The sequence below is a fragment of the Pan troglodytes genome, chromosome 10, assembly GCF_028858775.2.
Source record: "Pan troglodytes isolate AG18354 chromosome 10, NHGRI_mPanTro3-v2.0_pri, whole genome shotgun sequence".
NCBI classification, from domain to species: Eukaryota; Metazoa; Chordata; class Mammalia; order Primates; family Hominidae; genus Pan; species Pan troglodytes.
In genome coordinates, this window is record NC_072408.2 from 8,305,118 (window position 1) to 8,325,097 (window position 19,980).

General features: G+C 37.7%; 1 protein-coding gene across 50 annotated transcripts in view; it reads left to right on the plus strand.

The window, feature by feature from the left end:
* ERC1 (ELKS/RAB6-interacting/CAST family member 1) overlaps nucleotides 1-19,980 on the plus strand; it is a 536,900-nt gene that overhangs the window by 196,704 nt on the left and 320,216 nt on the right. For all 50 annotated transcript variants that reach the window (XR_010148221.1, XR_010148222.1, XR_010148220.1 and 47 more), the window contains 4 exons: nucleotides 2,426-2,563; nucleotides 3,809-3,949; nucleotides 5,164-5,304; nucleotides 11,731-11,924. Coding sequence is in view for 47 of the 50 variants with exons in the window: in XM_054663959.2 (XP_054519934.1) it covers nucleotides 2,426-2,563; nucleotides 3,809-3,949; nucleotides 5,164-5,304; nucleotides 11,731-11,924 (614 nt within the window). In the remaining 3 variants the exon portion in view is untranslated. The remainder of the gene's footprint in view (nucleotides 1-2,425; nucleotides 2,564-3,808; nucleotides 3,950-5,163; nucleotides 5,305-11,730; nucleotides 11,925-19,980) is intronic.

The following is a 19,980-nucleotide window of genomic DNA, read 5'->3' on the forward strand; positions in this document are numbered from 1 at the left end:
GACTTGCTCGACGCAGGGTTCCCACAAACCTTCAGTTAGTAAAAAACCCGTATCTGTGAAGAGCAATAAAGCAAAGCGTAAGAAATCCAGGTATACCCGTATATGGAGTACTGAATTTTTGAGTGGCAAAATTCTCTTTAATGGTTATGAGTTGACCTAAGTGTTGATCCGTATGAGATTTCAATAGTAGTGTCTGATTAAATCAAGGGAAGACTAATGCTTTCCATCTCGGATGAACTCAGTTCTTACAATAGGCTTTGATCTCTTACTGGGCAATTCAGTGGTTCACCCATATGATTATCTCTTTGTTAACAAGTGAAAATGTAAGCTTCAGCATATTCACATACCCTATTCTAAACTTACCAAATCTCTTTCTTAGCTTTTTTGTTCTGCCTGTCGAGTTCTTCTTGACTCTAGAGAGGTACCTTAAAGAGCTTGTACTAAATTTATTAATGTAAGAAACTACCTGACAATTGGATCCAGGATTGTTTTGTAATTCCATTATTGGCAGGAGTTTTTGTGAATCCCTGAATATAGTTTATGGAAGTCCAAACTTATATTTTATTCATTTATTGATTAATGTTTACTATGATCTGAGATGTACTGTATAGGAAGGTACAAAACAGCTGGAGGGGCAGGATCCATGTCTACTTGTGGAGACATGTATAAAACAAAGAATTACATATGGTTTCATACACTAATCAGTGCTATAATGATTGATAGATAGAGGAATGGAGATATGTGATCAATATATAGATACATGGAAGAATGGAGGAGTGTGTATTTATACATAAAATGTACATGTATATGTATCATTACTGGGGTACAGACAATGATCAGGTTTTTCTCTTGGGGGTGAGGGCAACAGACTGTTCCTAGAGGAGATAATGTTTATCTTGCATTTTGAAAACCACGTAGAAAAATCAGGTAGTTCTAGTATCAGCTCAAGAGGAGATGGTGATTATATTCTCCTGCTTCATTTTTCTCCATAGAACTTATCTCTGCCCTACACTATATTGATTCATTCATTTGTTCAATCACTCATTCCCTCCCTCCATCATTCATTTGTCTACCTTACTAGAATGTAAGCTCCATGAAGGCAGGGATTTGGTCTGTTTTCATTACTCTGTTTCCTCAGCAACTGGAAAAGTGCCTGATCTATGGTGGGAATTTGAACTCCTGTGTATATAGTGAATGAATAAACTTTGTGAGTAGTTGGTTTATTTATAATTTTCCTTTAGCTTATTAAGGATAGCTCCTTAGAATTTCCTCATAGTTTGCTTGATTTTTTTTATTATACTTGAATAATAATTTTTATTGTACTTGAGTCTCCTTGTACTTGAGTGATAACATGCCGCTTGCTGTACTTGAGTGATAACATGCTATTTCCACAGTGTTATCTCATAGTATGTTGAGTCCCCATCATCTTACCTGAACTGATACAAACTCTAATGGTTTTCCATGTCTATATGTGAGTCCTCTTAAATTTTCATTGAAAGATCAGATCCTTGCATGCTGACACTGCCAACACTGGTACTGTTATTTATTTAAAGTACAGAACTGGCCAGACCACTTCTGTGCTTAAAAATCTCTAAGGGCTTCCATCTCTCTAGAATAAAATCTGTGCTCCTTAGGTTGGCACACAAACTGTTTTATAGCTTGGCTTCAGCTGTATAATGATGCATTTTCTTACCATCTCATGGTAGAATAAAAATGAGTCTATTCATTTTTCTTCATATCCATAGTGTCTGGCATGTAATACAGAATTCAACAAACATTTTTGAGTAAATGAATGCATGTAAGTGTATATGAATGAATGGCCACAAAAATGTTTGCTGCTTAGATAAAAGATGATATAAGTAAATGAATGCATATAAGTATGTATGAATGAATGGCTAAGAAAATGTTTGCTGCTTAGATAAAAGGTTAGTTTTATACCATCTAACACTAGCCTTTAAGAACAGTCTTTTCTTTATATAGCTGATTTGTCTTTTTCACTGTTTAGCTGCTCTATCCTCTGTCCTCCCTTTATTCTTTGTGAAGAAATCCCTCTTGGCATTTACAATGTCATTTTAGAAGTAATCCTAGTCCTCATGGCTTTCCTCTCTACATGGCCATCTCTATACTGGATCTTTTCTGCTAGCTACTTTTCTTATTTTGTTAGGGATTTGTGTGTGTGTGTGTGTGTGTGTGTGTGTGTGTGTACTTTTTTTTGTTTTGCCTACAAATGCCTACAAATTTAATTTGCCTACAAATTTAAGGTTTTGCATGTAATTCTGAAACTCTTAGGATTAAATGATTTCTACAGAATGCACACACACAGACAACCCTGAGCTATCTGTTTTCAAATTGAAGTGATTTTGATTGTGCTATTGTTTTTTTATACATGTCCTCTCTTTTCCCTTAAATATTTATGTACATTTAGATTGAAAATCTTCAAGAGCAGCTTAGAGACAAGGAAAAGCAGATGAGCAGCTTGAAAGAACGGGTCAAATCCTTGCAGGCTGACACCACCAACACTGACACTGCCTTGACAACTTTGGAGGAGGCCCTTGCAGAGAAAGTGAGTGGCTGGCCCCAACTCTCCACACACGTTTTCTGCTTTCTCATTAATCTAAGACTGGATATAGAATACAAAAGAAATCCCTGTGGGCACAAGGGAAAAGAGCTGCTGTGTGCTATTGCTGACATACGTAGTGTGAAGGGAAACATTTTTTTTAGATGGAGTCTCACTCTGTGCCCAGGCTGGAGTGCAGTGGCGTGATCTTGTCTCACTAAATTCCACCTCCCAGGTTCAAGCGATTCTCCTGCCTCAGCCTCCCGAGTAGCTGAGATTACAAGCATGAGCCACCATGCCCAACTAATTTTTTGTATTTTTTGTAGAGACGGGGTTTTGCCATGTTGGCCAGACTGGTTTTGAACTCCTGACCTCAAATGATCCACCCACCTCGGCCTCCCAAAGTGTTGGGATTACAGGCATGAGCCCTTGCACCTGGCCAAATTGCTCTGATTTTCAAACTTCTTGAGTATCTGTTGACAGAAAGTTTTGATGATTTCTCTTTTCTTTACCTTCCTTTATATTTTAAGCTCAGTATATCAAAATCTTTCCCATTCCCCCCTTTTTTGGTGTGTGAGTTGTGAGTTGTTTCCATTGCCTTGTGAGCAACATGTGAATAATATATAGAGAAGAAATATTTGTTAGTTATTGTCCTTAGGGTGTATATATAAGCTTTTAGTTACCTGGAAATTGAATAAATGGAAGTATTGCAAAAGAATACTTTAGTGATATCAAATACTAGTTGAGATTATAAGAAAAGAAACCTTGGGATTCAAATGAATAAACCTATATCCTTGTTATGGCAAGATGAATAAGAAGGGTGAATTATTTAAAAAATGTATTCTGGCCAGGCACAATGGCTCACACCTGTAGTCCTAGCACTTTGGGAGGCCGAGGCGGGTGGATCACCTGAGGTCAGGAGTTCAAGACCAGCCTGAACAACGTGGAGAAACCCTGTCTCTACTAAAAATACAAAATTAGCCAGGCGTGGTGGCACGCTACTTGGGAGGCTGAGGCAGGAGAATCGCTTGAACCCGAGAGGCAGAGGTTGTGGTGAGCCAAGATTGCGCCATTACACTTGAGCCTAGGCAACAAGAGCGAAACTCTGTCTCAAAAAAAAAAAAAGTGGATTCTTTAAAAACTTACCATTGTCTTTTGAATATAGAAGTTTGAAATTCTGCTAAAAGCAGAATTACAGTCATATAAGTGCAAAAGGGAATTTCTTCACATGTTGATATATTCTCTCATCAGGAGCGGACAATTGAACGCTTAAAGGAGCAGAGGGACAGAGATGAGCGAGAGAAGCAAGAGGAAATTGATAACTACAAAAAAGATCTTAAAGACTTGAAGGAAAAAGTCAGCCTGTTGCAAGGCGACCTTTCAGAGAAAGAGGTTAAGCTCCCCAAAATGGAATTAGTTTGTTTGCTTAATCATTGCATGTGTCTGTATGTTGGTGTTTACATAATGCATGTAAAAAAGTATTCGATGGAAAATTTTTTTAATATTCTTTTAGCAGGCTTTTGTGAATACCTTAAGGAATATTTCAGAAAGCTTTGCAGAGACATAGCGGCTTGGTTCATTCATTTTCTAAGTATTACTCACTTTGTTTTATGTTGGTTTTTTACTTACTAATATTTTTATAGACCTAAAGTAACTGAAGCTCAGATACATTTGGAGAAATAGTGTGCTAAAGATAAGAAAGTTGATAGATAAAAGGAATATGCAAAAGGAGGAAATTTTATGTATAGCAACTATCAAAGAACACAACAGCTATTAAATTAGGTGACTTAATATACTTTGATCTTGTTTTTGGAGAATCCTGTTAATATGACCTAAATAGCAAAGATGCCTCATGCTATGTAATCAGATGATGATAATGCATGAGCTTTAGCATCTTTCTGTGGATTTTCTTTCTAATATCTTTAGGCAATGTTATGAAAGTTTAAATTCCTAATAGAATTTTTCTTTTAATGGGGAAAAATGTGATTTTTTTTTTTCTTTTAAGAGACTGTGTCTCACTCTGTTGCCCAGGCTGGAGTGCAGTGGCATTATCATAGCTCACTGCAGTCTTGAACTCCTGGGCCCAAGGGATCTTCCTATTTCAGTCTTCCATGTAGCTAGGACTATACGTGTGCACTACCATGCCCAGCTAAGTTAAAAAAAATTTTTTTGTGTGAAGACAGGGTCTTGCTATGTTGCCCAGGCTGGTCTTGAACTCCTGGCCTCAAGTGATCCCCCTGTCTCAGCCTCCCAAAATGCTGGGTTTACAGGTATCTGGCCGAAAAATGTTTTCTGTTTAAGTTAACGTAGCTACTGAGGTTTGACTACTTACATTCACAAAGCTTGATCTACTTTGGTTTATTTTGTATTGACAGAACTCTTTACATCACTGTTCAATGGGTATTTCTTGAGAATCCATCTTATTTGTTAAGAGTTGAAAGCTAGAGCTAATATTGTTTTATATTTCATGAATGAGTTTCCTTGAAATGGGAGTATGTCAGCATTTGGTAATAGAAAGGAAATTACAGCTACCATGATAAATTTAAAAATTTAAACCTCTATTTTTTTTAAAATTATTTATTCTAGATGTGTGTTCCTTCTTTTAGGCTTCACTTTTGGATCTGAAAGAGCATGCTTCTTCTCTGGCATCCTCAGGACTGAAAAAGGACTCACGGCTTAAGACACTAGAGATTGCTTTGGAGCAGAAGAAGGAGGAGTGTCTGAAAATGGAATCACAATTGAAAAAGGTTAAAGAAAAAATTTCACATTTTTTTGCTTTGCCTTAAATAAGAACATAGTAGATAACCTTAGCATGTTTATATGGAATAATTTACCAATGGAATAATAATCCGCCAAACTTTAAAATACCATGTATATCTGAATTAATTATCTTAGCATTCTTATCCTACTTTATTTTATTCAAGATAATCCCCAAATCTTTGAAAATTGACAGTTCAGAGAAAGATTAAAATATGCAACTCTCTTGTGGGTAAAATATGAGACCAGAGTGTAAAAATCTCTGTTACCTGATATTTTTCTTCCATTAGAATCAGACTTCTGCCAGGTGTGGTAACTCATGCCTGTAATTCCAGCTCCTTGGGAGGTTGAGGTGGGAGGATTACTTGATCAGGAGTTGGACACCAGCCTGTGCCACAGAGTGAGACCCCATCTCTTAAAAAAAGAAAAAACGGTGGCTCATGCCTGTAATCCCAGCACTTTGGGAGGCCGAGGCGGGCAGATGACGAGGTCAGGAGTTCGAGACCAGCTTGACCAACATGGCGAAACCCCATCTCTACTAAACACACAAAAAAATTAGCCAGGCTTGGTGGCGCAGGCCTGTAATCCTAGTTACTCAGGAGGCTGAGGCAGGAGAATCACTTGAATCCAGGAGGCAGAGGTTGCATTGAGCCAAGATCTGCCACTGCACTCCAGCCTGGGCGACAGAGCAAGACTCCATCTCACAAAAAAAAAAAAGAAAAAAAAAAAAAGAATAAGTGGGAGCATATTTTCTAATTTAACATATGTAGTAAGGTCTGAGACTCAGAATAATTGTTAAATATCCTGTTTCAGATTTTATCTCATTTTGGAGAATGTTAATTTCCTAGCTTTTTTTTTAAAGACAGGGCACATATTGTCAGAAAGTTTTTTTTATTTGTTATATTTTTAATTTTTCTTAGCAACTTATTGGGCCTAGAATTTTATTGTCTTCACCTTCTACATTAGGGTCTATTTTTTGGTTTATAGCTTATGTGTAGATTTACATGAAGGACTATTTGGCGTATTTTCTTCTTGGAAACTATTACTGTATTATTAGTGTTCTAATTCACATTTTTTCAAAAGCCTGTGCTTATCATTGAAATTTTAAAAGTAGATTTCTTCTCTGTTTTGTTTGGAGTAGGAAATGACTGGTCTTGAGGTAATGATAATTGGAGTCATTTTTGACCTATTTATAGCTTAAGAATGTATATCCTGTATCTGAATATTGGCATTCCATGTCTTCAGCGTGAGATAATATCCTCAGAATTTATTGAGGAAAGGATTGAAACTCAACTTTTGAGATATCAGATTTTTTGGTCTTTTTTTCTTTGTTTTTTAGAGACAGGGTCTTGCTCTGTCGTCCAGGCTGGAGTGCAGTGGCGTAATCATAGTTTACTGTGACTTCAAACTTCTAGGTATAAGTGATCTTCCTGCCTCATCCTCTTGAAGAGCTGGGACTACAGACCCATGCCACAACACCTGGCTAAGTTAATTTTGAGACAGAGTCTCACTCTTGTCGCCCAGGTTGGAGTGCAGTGGCACAACCTCGGCTCACTGCAACCTCTGCCTCCCGGTCTCAGGTGATTCTCCTGCCTCAGCCTCCAGAGTAGCTGGGTTTACAGGTGCATGCCGCTGCGCCCGGCTAATTTTTGTATTTTTAGTAGAGATGGGGTTTCACTATTTTGACCAGGCTGGTCTCAAACTCCTGACCTCATGATCCACCCGCCTCAGTCTTCCAAAGTGCTAGGATTACAGGCATGAGCCACCACACCTGGCCTTTTGTTTTTTTTTTAAATAGAGGGGTCTTGCCATGTTGCCTAGGCTGGTCTCAAACCCCTGCCTCAAGAGATCCTTCTGCCATGGCCTCCCAAACTGCTGGGAGCAAGGCCACTATGCTCAGCCTTGAGTTATCAGAATTTTAAAAATGCTTAATGCTTTTTTTTTTCCTTGTAGAGTGAAATATTTATTTCTGTACTCTGATTTTTTTATTGGTTTTTTTTTCACCATTTTTTTAACCGTTAATTTTGTTTCCCTTGATTATCTTACTCTTAAAACCATTTTCTGTACTTTTCTTTCTTCTTTTCTCCCTGATGCTTCTTACTGTCTTTGGCATCCTGGAATAGTGTGGAGCCACTCATCCAAGCCAGTGAGTGACCTAGCCAAGTGTTGCCAGAAAGTCCCAGTTGATAGTTTCTTTTCTGGCTTTTGTGTGAATGACATTTTTATCACCCTATAGATAAATGAATATACTTAACCTTCTCACCTCTCCCTTCCCGAAATAGGAACTCTAGGTTGTTGTTTTTTTTTTTTTTTAATTTATATTGAGGTGACTACAAAATAGAAAGGCTTCTCTAAGACCAAAATTTTTCCTGAGACTTTGGAAACTGTTTGCGTTTCTGCTGCTTTTACCTTGTTTTGTTCCTAGTGAGTTAATTCATTCAGGACTGCTTCTCTTTGCTTTTATTTCCACCATGTTGTGGCTTTTAGCCACACCAGTTTAGGGTACAGTTTTGCTAACACATTAAAATATGTATCTGCCAATAGAGTCTTTTGTAAAGGCCATGCTTAGTAACTGAATTTTGACAACTGATGAAACCTGAAACAAAAGAAATTGGTAGAGGACTTAATCTGGAAAGTACCTCTATTGCTTCCACAAAGCATTTAACAAAATTTACATAAACGTTTCTCTTTTGCTCAAAGTACTTTGAATCAGAGCTTTCCTAAGTATGTATGTTTGCCCCTTTAATATTTTTTGAAACCATTTTAAGGGACTAAATATGTTTTGTTGCTTATTGAATAAGGAAAAAAACTTGTCTTAGTCTTTACTTTCTCATTAAATAGGTTATGTGGTGAAAATGTTGATTTCTATGGGAATATGATTATCTGCATGGTTTTGTAATCTTACATGTTTTACTATGACATGTATGAAATACAAAAGAACAAAATCTTTGCCTCCAGTGTATGAGTACTGAGGTTTTAATAATGTTAAAGGTAGGTGTTTTTCAGTAGAACAAGGCCTGTGGATGGAGAGCTTAACCTTTAACTCAGTATTTTAAGGAGGATTATTCACTGTTAGGTCAGCCTCTCTTGTCCAAAGGTGATATTTTATACAAATACTGTTACTTCACTAAAGTTTGCAGCTTTTGCTTCTGAATGTTGACCTTTTCACATTCTAAAAGCAAGGTGTATGGAGTATCTGCATTTTTAAAGCATAGGTTAACGTATAGTTAGAACTTAATGGGTAAGAAAGGGGAGAAGAAAATGAAGGCATGAAATAAAACACCTTCATCCAGAAAATACCTTTCATATTGATACCATGATAAGTGACTCTATGGACAGAAGAAATGCTTACATCTTGAATTAAATGTCATATTCCACAATTTAGAAATCCATTTTATCTTCATGTATTTTTTGTGACAGAGTCTCACTCTGTTGCCCAGGCTGGAGTGCAGTGGCACAATCTCGACTCACTGCAGCCTCTACCTCCCGGGTTCAAGCAATTCTCGTGCCACAGCCTCCCAAGTAGCTGGGATTACAGGTGTGCGCCACCACCCCTGGCTAATTTTTGTACTCTTAGTGGAGATGGGGTTTTGCTGTGTTGGCCAGGCTGGTCTTAAACTCCTGGCCTCAGGTGATCCACCCACCTCGGCCTCCCAAAGTGATGGGGTGACAGGCGTGAGCCAGTCACTGCACCTGGCTTAGAAATCCCTTTTAAAGGGATGTTTATAACACTGATTTCAAAAATATGCCTTTTTTTGAGTTTGTATTATAATTTATATAGTTGTAAAGGTCTTTAAGGGGTTTAAAATTCTTAGAATTTTATTTTAAAGTACAAAATAACTCAGCAAGAGTTTAGATGTAAATACTCTGATACAGAATTTGTTGTCATAAGGGAAGGGAAGGTTTATAGTATCTTTGTTTTTTTTTTTTCCTAGTTTGATTTATTTTGTCTTTAAAGATTGTCATTTAGTATTCTTTTATTATCTTTATCATTATTATTTTATTTTTTTTTGTAGAGGCGAGGTCCCATTGTGTTTCCCTGGCAGGTCTTGAACTCCTGGGCTCAAGGAATTCTCCCAGCTTAGCCTCCCAAAGTGCTGGGATTAGAGACGTGAACCACTGCACCTGGCCTTATTTGATATTCTTAATAATCTTCCAGCTACATTTAATCTTGCACTTATATTTAATTACTGATTAATTTCTCTTCTTCCCAATCATTTTTCTTTTCCTACCGTTTAGGCCTATGGGCTGTCTTAAATCAAATGGAAACTAGCACACTGCTTTTGCATATTCATTTTTTCTACAAATAATTGAGTTTTTACTCTGTCAGTTACCACACTGTGCACTGAGGATATATAGTGGTGGACAAGACAGACCTGTCCCTCGACTTATATAATTTATAGCCTCTATCAGGAAGATAGACACTTAAAAAGGTAATTGTAGTAAATCACATGGTGTGAGGGAAGCTTATATCAAGGAGAACTAACTTAGGTCAAGGTCATGGAGAACCTCCTAACAAAAGCGACACTTTCTAAGCCGAGACCTCAAAGTAAGGACTCACCAGCATGTATGAAGGCCCAGAATGCTGATATGCAGTAGTTATATTTATATTTGTGGAGTTATAATAAATAATTTATAAAAAATTATTAGAAATCAGAATTATCTCAGTGACATTAAATGGCAGCTGACCTTCACTTTTGTTTACACAATCATCTTTTGTGCCCCTACATCAAGCTGCCTCCTATTGCCTATTTCGTCACCTTTCTTCGTAGATACTAAGAATTTTCTCAGTTACTTCTGCTTTTGTTTGCATCTTCAATCTCTTCCCCTTTGTTGTCCCCTCTCTTTATGTGTAATATGATCAGCTTTCTATTGAAATATCTCCTGATCTTGGTACTCCTTATGGTCTTCTTCCCTCTCTCCTTTTCTATTAGATATATTTATAGCCTTCTCCTGCCCATGAAGGATTGACTACTACAGGAATTTCCCTCCTACAATTAACAACTCAAAAACTGGGAAACCACGTGAAACAACTGATTTTAGACATTGGACAACATTCAGTGCAGAACAGTGCTCTCTTCTTACCTTCCAAACTTATATGATTTTTGTTTCTTAAAATATACTTCATATGTGTATCAAGGTTAAGGGTTAGGGAAGCCTATATTTAAGACATAAAAGATTTTTTTCTACACATGTGAAGCCTTAAACAAATGAACTTGGGAAAGGACTTATCTTAAAAGTATAGCTGTTACTTTCACCAAGCGTTTAATATAATTATATAAACATTTCTCATTTACTCAGGGTACTTTGCTTCAGAGCTTTCTGAAATATTTCCTAAGAATATATATTTTCTCCTTTAATGTTTTTTCAAACCATTTTAAGGGACTAAATATATTCTGTTGTCTATTGAATAAGAAAAAATAAAACGTCTAAGCTTTTGTCTTCTCATTAAACACATTATACATACATGGCTTTAGAGATTCCAGAAGACAGCTAGGGACTTGAAAATTAGTTTGTAATTATTGAAACTGTTTTGTATTCCAAAATGCATTAACAATATTAGTTGACTTTTGTAGGATCCTGAATAAAAATTTTTTTCTCAGATCTTAGTGTGGTTCTTTTAAAAAAATTTTTCTTAAACAATTTTTTTTTCCAATAGAGATGGGGCCTTGCTGTGTTGCCCAGGCTGGTCTTCAACTTATGGCTGCAAGCAGTCCCCCTGCTTGGGCCTCCTATAGTGCTGGGATTACAGGTTCAAGCCACTGAGCCCATCCTTAAGTGTGGTTCTCGATTTCTGAATTCATTTGTTTGTCCCATATTATTTCGTAAATTCTCTAATCCTTGCATGAGGGAGGTACCTGTGTGATGGTAGCAGCTGTTTTCTTAACCTGACTCACATTATTATGGCATCACACTCCCAGTATCTGTATGATTCTAGATGCCCAAGGCCATGTGAGTCACACGTGTTAGGTAAAGCAGCATATAGGAAATGGAAATGGAAGTTAGGGTCTAGTGGGAGTTAGGTCTCTGCACTGGTCCGGCTGTACGATCAGCAGTGAGTCCCTGGTGTTGCCTTTTGATATTCTTTTGGAGAGATCAATAACAACAGTTCAATGACTGTTAGTTTGTCTCACTAAACTCTGAAGCATCTTTTGGCTTATGATGGTGTTTGATTTAATAATATTCAGAGATGTGTTATTTAAAACAACTAATCTACTTGGAACCTAAGATAATTCTCCATTTATTACTAATATTTGTCTATATAATACTTAAGCAGATAAAAACCTTATAAATTACAAACTGGTAGATATTTGATAATTCTGTACTTAAATTGGAATATAAATCATTGTTTGGGACATGGTTTGCCCATTGCCACCTGTGTGTATCTGATAGGATTGAAATGCTTTTCTTTGTAGGCACATGAGGCAGCATTGGAAGCCAGAGCCAGTCCAGAGATGAGTGACCGAATACAGCACTTGGAGAGAGAGATCACCAGGTACAAAGATGAATCTAGCAAGGCCCAGGCAGAAGTTGATCGACTCTTAGAAATCTTGAAGGAGGTGGAAAATGAGAAGAATGACAAAGATAAGAAGATAGCTGAGTTGGAAAGGTAAGAAAGTGAAGCTGATTGGGGCTTATGAGGTTAAAGTATGGTTTTAAAAGTATGCTTTTGGGGACATACTTTTTCAGTGTATCTAACTCTGAATTTAGGTTCTCGAATTCTTGCTATTACTGTATTAGCTGCCTTTTTTCTAGGTCAGTGTGCGTTCTTTGTTGCGGTGTCTGAAAGGCAACATAGAATGGGAATAAATTGGGAAGCTATGGGCTGTAACATCATTGATTGACAAAAAAGAGAGTATTCATTAATTTAAAATTAAAGTTTTTTTTACTGGCAAATCAAGAGAGGACAAATGTCTACTTTTTAATTTCTCTGTATAATGATCAAATGATCCTCAAGCAAAGGAGTTAATCTTTTATCACTGGTTTAGACCTTTGTTGTTGAGCTAATGCTCTGTTGGGCTGTAAATTTTTAGACTTTTCACAGTTTTTGTTGTTGAAAAGCATGCTGTTACTTCAGTGCATTAGATCAAAATTAGGAGGAGAGACACTTTGAGGACAATTTAGGAGCCACGGATATGTTTTTTTATGAAGCTGTCTCTAACTTGGAATTCTTCAAAATATTCTGTGTTTGAACAGATCTAGGCAGACAGGTCTCCTATAATTTTTTTGGTGTGTTTTCTTATTATTTTATGCTAAAGGTCAAGCATGTGCCTCTTGACCTCTTCTTTTACACCACATGTCTAACATAAATGTAAAACTGTGCAGAAACAACTCTGCCGGTAGAACTTTGTTAATTACCTGTATTCTGAACAGCCAGAAAGACTGACAGTGACAGAAAGGGGTCACTAATCTACTTGGCCTTTTGAGGACTGATCCTTAAGAATAATTTTTTTTTTTTTTTAATGATCTTGAAGGCTGAGAAGTATTAGAGTACTTCCATAAATTTTTTACTAAGTTTTAAAGTTTTGGGGTTAGTGGTAGACTTGATACTGTCCTCTGAAGGTATTATTTTTTCCTATTCTATAGTCATAGAATTTTAATTTTCAAGAAACCAAAACTATAAAGTCTAACCTTCACAGTTCTCTTTCACTGTACTGAAAGTGTAAATAACACGGGCTGATTACCTGCTCACTTATTTCCTCTTATTTTGGTATTAACTCTACTCATTTTGTTCAGTTCTGGATAAGATATATGGATAAAATTCTCTAAGTCAGAATTTTAAAACTACCATAGCCTCAAGATTAGATTATGTACATTTTTTAGTCTTCATTTTTGCACTGCAGCCTTCCCCACAACACACACATGCACACATATGCACACATGTGTATATACCCCCTCACCCATTACGTGCTTACGTGAATACATGCCTCTCTTTGCTTTTGGAAAGGCTTGAAATCTGCAGCAGTACTGCATAGATACAAAAATGCGGTGCTTTTGATTGATTAGTGACTTCCCACTAAATATATTTCAGAAAAGAAATTCCTTGAATAAGTTTTATTTTATGGTTTGATTTCTTATTAGAAATCTACATTTGAAATTATTGCTTGCTATTTCAGGCAGCTTGCTTGAAAATGTTTTTGACTCATTTTTGGCACCAATATTGATTTTGGGAGATGGATGTGAACTGAAGGAGAGTAAGAAATAGGACTAAGTCTGTATTTGATATCCAAAGCACACCAAATAGCAGCTTTTATTAGCCACTGTATTTCTCACATTTTGAGAAAGAGTTGTAAATGATCTACTCTTTCCACAGAATGTAACTCTCATAAAAGTTGGAAAAAGCACTGTAGAGTTCTGTCCTCTGGCCCTATTGCATTATAATTTTGTTTTAGAATTCAGCACAGTTTCTTGGCTACTGGAAAAAAAAAAAAAGGAACAGCTTTCATAACTCAGCTTTTGCTACCAGCTTTGTAGTTTGTTCCTTGGTAACATAGTTTAAGATGTTGAATAAACGGTAAAATCATGGAATTTGTGAAAGTGATCGAGCATGGCATTTTATGGAAGAGGAAACTGAGGCCCAGAGAAGTTATTGCTGAAGTGACACAGTGGTTGAGCCAGAGCTAATAGAATGGGGTTTGTAAATTCCAAATCAATTTTCTTTCTGTTCTGCCAAGGCTAGTTATGTTCTTTTTGGACTTCCTGGCAACTGTTATTTGAAGACTCCTTACCCTTAGGTGATTTATTCTTTTACCCCATCTGGACCCAATGTCTTAAGTAGAAGTGGTTATATTTAGTATTATGGCTTGCTTACAAACTAAGGTAGATTTTAGTTTCACTTATGCCCTTGAATGCCATTTTTATAAACTGAGCTCTGCTTATTTTAGGAGATAATCAGTGCATTCTTTGTCAAAGACAGTTGGGATTATGTTATACCTCTTGTTCCCAGATTTAGTACTCATTTGCATGTGTGTGGCTGCTGTGTTTCTTACTAATCATTTGCTTCTTATGTTGCCATTCCACTATTTCCTATGCCTGTGTCTGTCTCCCTGTAGTTTATCATTTGAGTTTCTTCATTTTTCTTTTTGTCTTACCATGGTCCTGTTCCATTGGGGTTTTTGGCGTCTGTGTGTTTATATGTGTATGCTCCTTCTGCCCCTTGGCCATGGCTGTTTCTCAGAAAGCCAGTCTCGTGCAAATTGTACCCTCCATGCCAGGTTTCTGTCCCTGTACCATCAGGGGGTTTTGTTTGGGACTTTCTGGGAAAGTGAGCATTAAATAAGGTTACAGTCTTATACTAGAGTGAATTGCTGCTGCTGCTCTTGCTACTGCTGGGGCTTGTTTGGAATTTTGCTTGATCAGAGTTAAAGAACAGCTGATTATATGTCAAGTTGAACTGTACCTCTTTAGGTACCCTACTTTTTGATACAATCAGTCTGTGTTCGTTCTGGTAAAGTTCTGATATTGCTAGTTGTGATTGCTTTAGTCTTTGTTTTACTCTTTAAATAGTTCCTCAACTAATGTAACTGTAGTGCCACACTGTAGATTCAGCATGTAGAATTAATTTCTTAAGGGTGTTCAGCAACCCACTAAGTGCAAAAATGAAAGGAGACTGTTACAATAATTGAACTCAAGAAAATCCTTAGTATTCTTTGCATTTTATAGTGCTTCTTATAAAAGGATCTCCAATATTAAATGGTTCAGATTGTATTATGAAGGATTCCCAGGCCTGTTCTTTGTGATCTAAAGAAATAAATAAATAGGTCCTTCCCATGTTGGCTGTTACAGAAAATAAGAGTTCTTGTCAGAAGATGATTTAGTGTTGTCCTACTCTCTTGACTCACTGCAATTTTAAAAAGAAGATTGGATAAGCCCATTAATACATCTATAAATATAAAATATTTTCCCCAATTAAATCTAAGAAGTAATACTTTAAATTCATGTTCCATACTGTGGTGCATATTAGTTGGAATTCAGTGAGAAGCAGAATTAGTAGGCTATATATATATATATATATACACACACACACACACACATAGAGATAGATAAATACATATATACACACACTCATATAAACACACACAGAAGCATACATATATTATGAGATTTATACGTATATTTATATATATTAATATATGCCTACATATATTAAGAGATTTATTACAGAGAATAGTCTTGTAAAATCGTGGGGCTGGCTAAGCAAGACTGAAATCCCTGTGGCAGGCTATCAGGAAGAGAAGATCGTGAGCAGGATGGAACCTGTTGCAGGCACAAGCCAAAGCTGTGGTCCACAGGCAGAATTTCTTTTCTCTCCTGGGAATCCTCAGCCCTGTTTTAAAATCTTTCCAAAGGATTCATTTATGCCCATTGGGATTATCTAGGATAGTCTTTTTTACTTAATTTGATTAGAGGCTTTAATTATGTCAGCAAACTACCTTCACAAGCACCATCTAGATTAATATTTGATGGAATAACTGGGCACTGTAACATAGACAAGTTAATATTTCAAAAAAGTCATCATCTGATGGTTCTGGATAGTATACAAATAAGCAAACAAACCAGAGCTTGAAAAGTCATTAGATAAGTAGATAAATTTAGAGTAGCCTCAGGAACCCTGAATGTAACTGAGAATTTCTCTCCTAAAATGAGCATATTAGATCTATTTAGATTAATAGTGAGTAGGCTTTTCTTTGCTGTCATGTTTAAAATACTTAGAGTGGCTGGGTGCAGTGGCTCACGCCTGTAATCCCAGCACTTTGAGAGGCCTGAGGCAGGTGGATCACCTGAGGTCAGGAGTTTGAGACCAGCCTGGCCAACATGGTGAAACCCCATCTCTACTAAAAACACAAAAATTAGCCAGGCATGATGGCACATGCCTGTAGTCCCAGCTACTCGGGAGGCTGAGGCAGGAGAATCGCTTGAACTCAGGAGGTGGAGGTTGCAGTGAGCCAAGATCATGCCATCGCACTCCAGCCTGGGTGACAGAGCGAGACTCTGTCTCAAAAAATGAATAAAATAAAATAAAATAAATAAAGTACTTAGAAGCGTACTGGAGGCTGATACAGGATTGCTTGCTGTCTCCTTTTTCACTCACGCTGTCCATCTTAGCTGAATGTTCCCATGTTACAGCACCACCCTGGGAACATTGTCCCCTGTGCCGTATATTGTATTGTGCCTTATAATTTTGCTTTTTAATGTGCTTTGTTACCTTTTTTCTAATGCCATGACTAATGGATTCACAGAGTTTAGTGTTTGCAGCAGAAATACTCAATTTTACTCTAATATGAGATTGTTAGATTCAATATGCCATTCAAAACTTGTATTCAGAGAATGGCAACCATCTGATTTTCATATAATTTAGATAACAAAGGTTGCCTTTGGTTTATCAAAGTTAGAAATTTTCAGTGATCCAAAGAATAATAGAGTCTATTATTGTGTGATCTAAAGATTAATAGGAATTGTGGATTTACTGTATTTCCTGATTTGAGGGAATATAAGAACTGGGATTTTAATGGATATAGATTTTGGGGGGGGGGGCGGCAGGGTGTGTTTTGAAGTTCAGCCAAGTGATTATTTATGGGATAGTCGAGAAAGACCTGTCTGATAAAGTTATTGATATATGAGCAGCGATTTGAAGGAGGGGCTCTATAAGAAGTCCGCAGAAGCCCCTTAAAAAACCTCAACAACTTTGAGGCATAATTTACATACAATAAAATGCACCCATTTTAAGCTGATTGTTTGAGCTTTGACAAATCTATACACTTAATGTGACTGCCACCATGATCAAGATATATAGAACATTTCCTCATCCCCGAAAGTTCCCTTTTGCCCCTTTACAGCAAATCTCTTCCCAACCCTAGTCCCAGCCTCTGCAGATCTGAGACCTACTTTTAAAATTAATTTTATACATTAAACTTCAGTTTCTCCCTTTTGCCTTAACATTTAATTTTCTACTTTCCCATTCTAACACAACCACAAGTATGTATAATTCCCTATTTCCTCAGCTCCAGAAGTAGATTCAGATTTTTTAAAGTCAATCAGGATAATAGCATTCTCTTTCTTAGTGACTAGTTTCACATTGAGCACATACGCATTAGTGATTGGAAGGAAGAACCACAGGGAGGCTTCTGGGAATGATTTTCTTATAAGACAGACTTGCAAGAAGAAAGATGACCCCTTTCTCCTGAACATTATCTTGTCGGGATGTGATACCCGTAATTGCTGCAGCTACTTCTGCCAACCTAAGATGAAGCCAGCGTCCAGAGAGTGACAGTTAACAAAACCTCAGCAAAGCAGAGTTGGAACTGAAATGGACTATTCCTGAAACTGCCTCTGTGCTGCTTGTTATGTGAGATAGGACAATTTCTGATTGTTTAAGCCAGTTTGGATGAGGATTCTCCGTTACTTCCAACCCAGTGCATTCAAATAGATATAAATATATACTTATTTCCGCCCCCCCCCCCCCACCTTTTTTTTTGTAATGGAAGCAATCATTTTGAAAAGAGTTAAAGTTTTTTGGTAAGTCAAATAAGGATCAATGCTGCTGAAAGCCGGGACAACACAGGGGCCCTGACCAAATTGGGGTTTCTTTGTCTACCTAATACCTTCCAAATCAAAAAATAATTTCCCTAGTATTTTAATTACTCCCCCAAATCAGGAGTAACTTCCTCAGTGTGCTGATTTTGGTTCTTTTAAAATAAGGTGGTAATTTGAGGGTAATAGTTAAACCAGTCATAGATTATTCTATGCCATTCTTTTCAAATCAGCCCCCTCAGGTGTCAGTCCTGCTTTCCCTTTGTTGTAGTCCTCTTTATTCTCTTTGTCTCTGCCTCCACCTCATCCCCACCCAAATGCCTGGAACAGATCTCGCCCTTTCGTCTTTCGAGAGGAATACGCATAGCGGATTTTTGCCTCCGACTAGACAGCTACTTTAAAGGGGATGTATTTTGAATCTAAGGAAGATACCCAAAAATTTTAATGCAATTTGTTTAGTTATATTTGTTCATTTTAGCTGCCCTGTCTACATCATGACTTTCTGGGTTGGGGGGTGGTATGTGTTGGAAAGGTTTCTTATGTAGGTTTTTTTTTTTTGACAGAATCTCACTCTGTTGATCAGGCTGGAGTGTAGTGGCGTGATGACAGCTCACTATAGCCTAGACCTCCCAGCCTCAAGCGATCCTTCCACCTCAGTGTCTTGAGTAGGTGGGACCACAGGCACGCACCACCATGCCCAGCTAATTGCTTAATTTTTTTGTAGGGCTGGTGCCTCACTATGCTGTCTAGGCTGGTCTTGAACTCCTGGACTCAAGTGATCCCCCTGGCCTCCCAAAGTGCTGGGATTACAGGCATGAGCCACCACACCTGGTGCATGTGCGCACGCTATTTCTCTCTCTGTCTCTCTCTCTCTCTGTCTGTCTCTCTCTCTGTCTCTCTCTCACTCTCTCTACATATATATATATATATATATATATATATATATATTTTTTTTTTTTTTTTTTTTTTTTTTGTAAGACAGATTTTCCCTCTGTCACCCAGGCTGGAGTGCAATGGTATGATCTCAGCTCACTGCAACCTCCACCTCCCGGGCTCAAGCGATTCTTGTGCCTCAGCCTTCCGAGTAGCTGGGAATACAGGCATACGCCACCATGCCCAGCTAATTTTTGTATTTTTAGTAGAGATGGGGTTTCACCATCTTAACCAGGGTGGTCTCGAACTCCTGGCCTCAAGTGATCTGCCCGCCTTGGCCTCCCAAAGTGCTGGGGTTACAGGAATGAACCATTGTGCCTGGCCTAGATTTTTGTTATACAGATGTTTGAAGTTAAACAACTGGTCCTGTATTACATAAGTAGGTAGCAGAGTCATGCCTAACAATTCCAGTGTCTGTCTCTCCTTCCTGAAAAGAAATCCTTTTCAGGTGTTCAGTTTTCATTAATGACCTCACCTCCTAGAAGAGGAGGCTGTAGACAGCTAGACGATTCAGAGTCTGTTCACTTGAGGATCTTACTGAGGCCACACTCTTTCCCACGTGCTGGAATGCCCACTTACAGGACAGGTACTGTGGAACTGGCATGTGGGTTGTTTTGCTGCTAGGGGCCAGTTTTTCTACACTTGTACTTTTTAATGCTTCTCTCAGTCTGGACTCAGTTAAGGGATACGTCTGGCTCAAAGAGACTAAGACTCCATCAATACGGAAGCTATTGTCATTTCATTTATAGATTATGCTAGCATTGGCGTTTATCTATAGCTTGTCTAATAGCTAGAAATTCCAGTGATGAAATTTTAGTTCCTTAAGGTCTGGTTGAGCTCTACTGGAAGGTATCACTTAACATACCACAGAGGCTGGTCATCCCAGTTATCATGTGCCCAGAATGTAGTAGTATCAGAAAGAAAGGACTTGTTGAACTTTGGACTGTTTTTTGTTTTGTTTTGTTTTGTTTTTGTTGCTTTTTTTTTTTGAGGCAGGGTCTCTCTCATCCAGGGTGGAGTGCAGTGGCACTATCACGGCTCACTGCAGCCTTGACCTCTTGGGCTCAGGTGATCCGCCCACCTCAACCTCCTGGGAAGCTGAGACTAGAGGCGCATGCCAGCATGCCTAACTAATTTTTGTATTTTTTTTGTAGAGATGGGTTTTTGCCAGATAGCCTAGGCTGGTCTCGAACTCCTGGGCT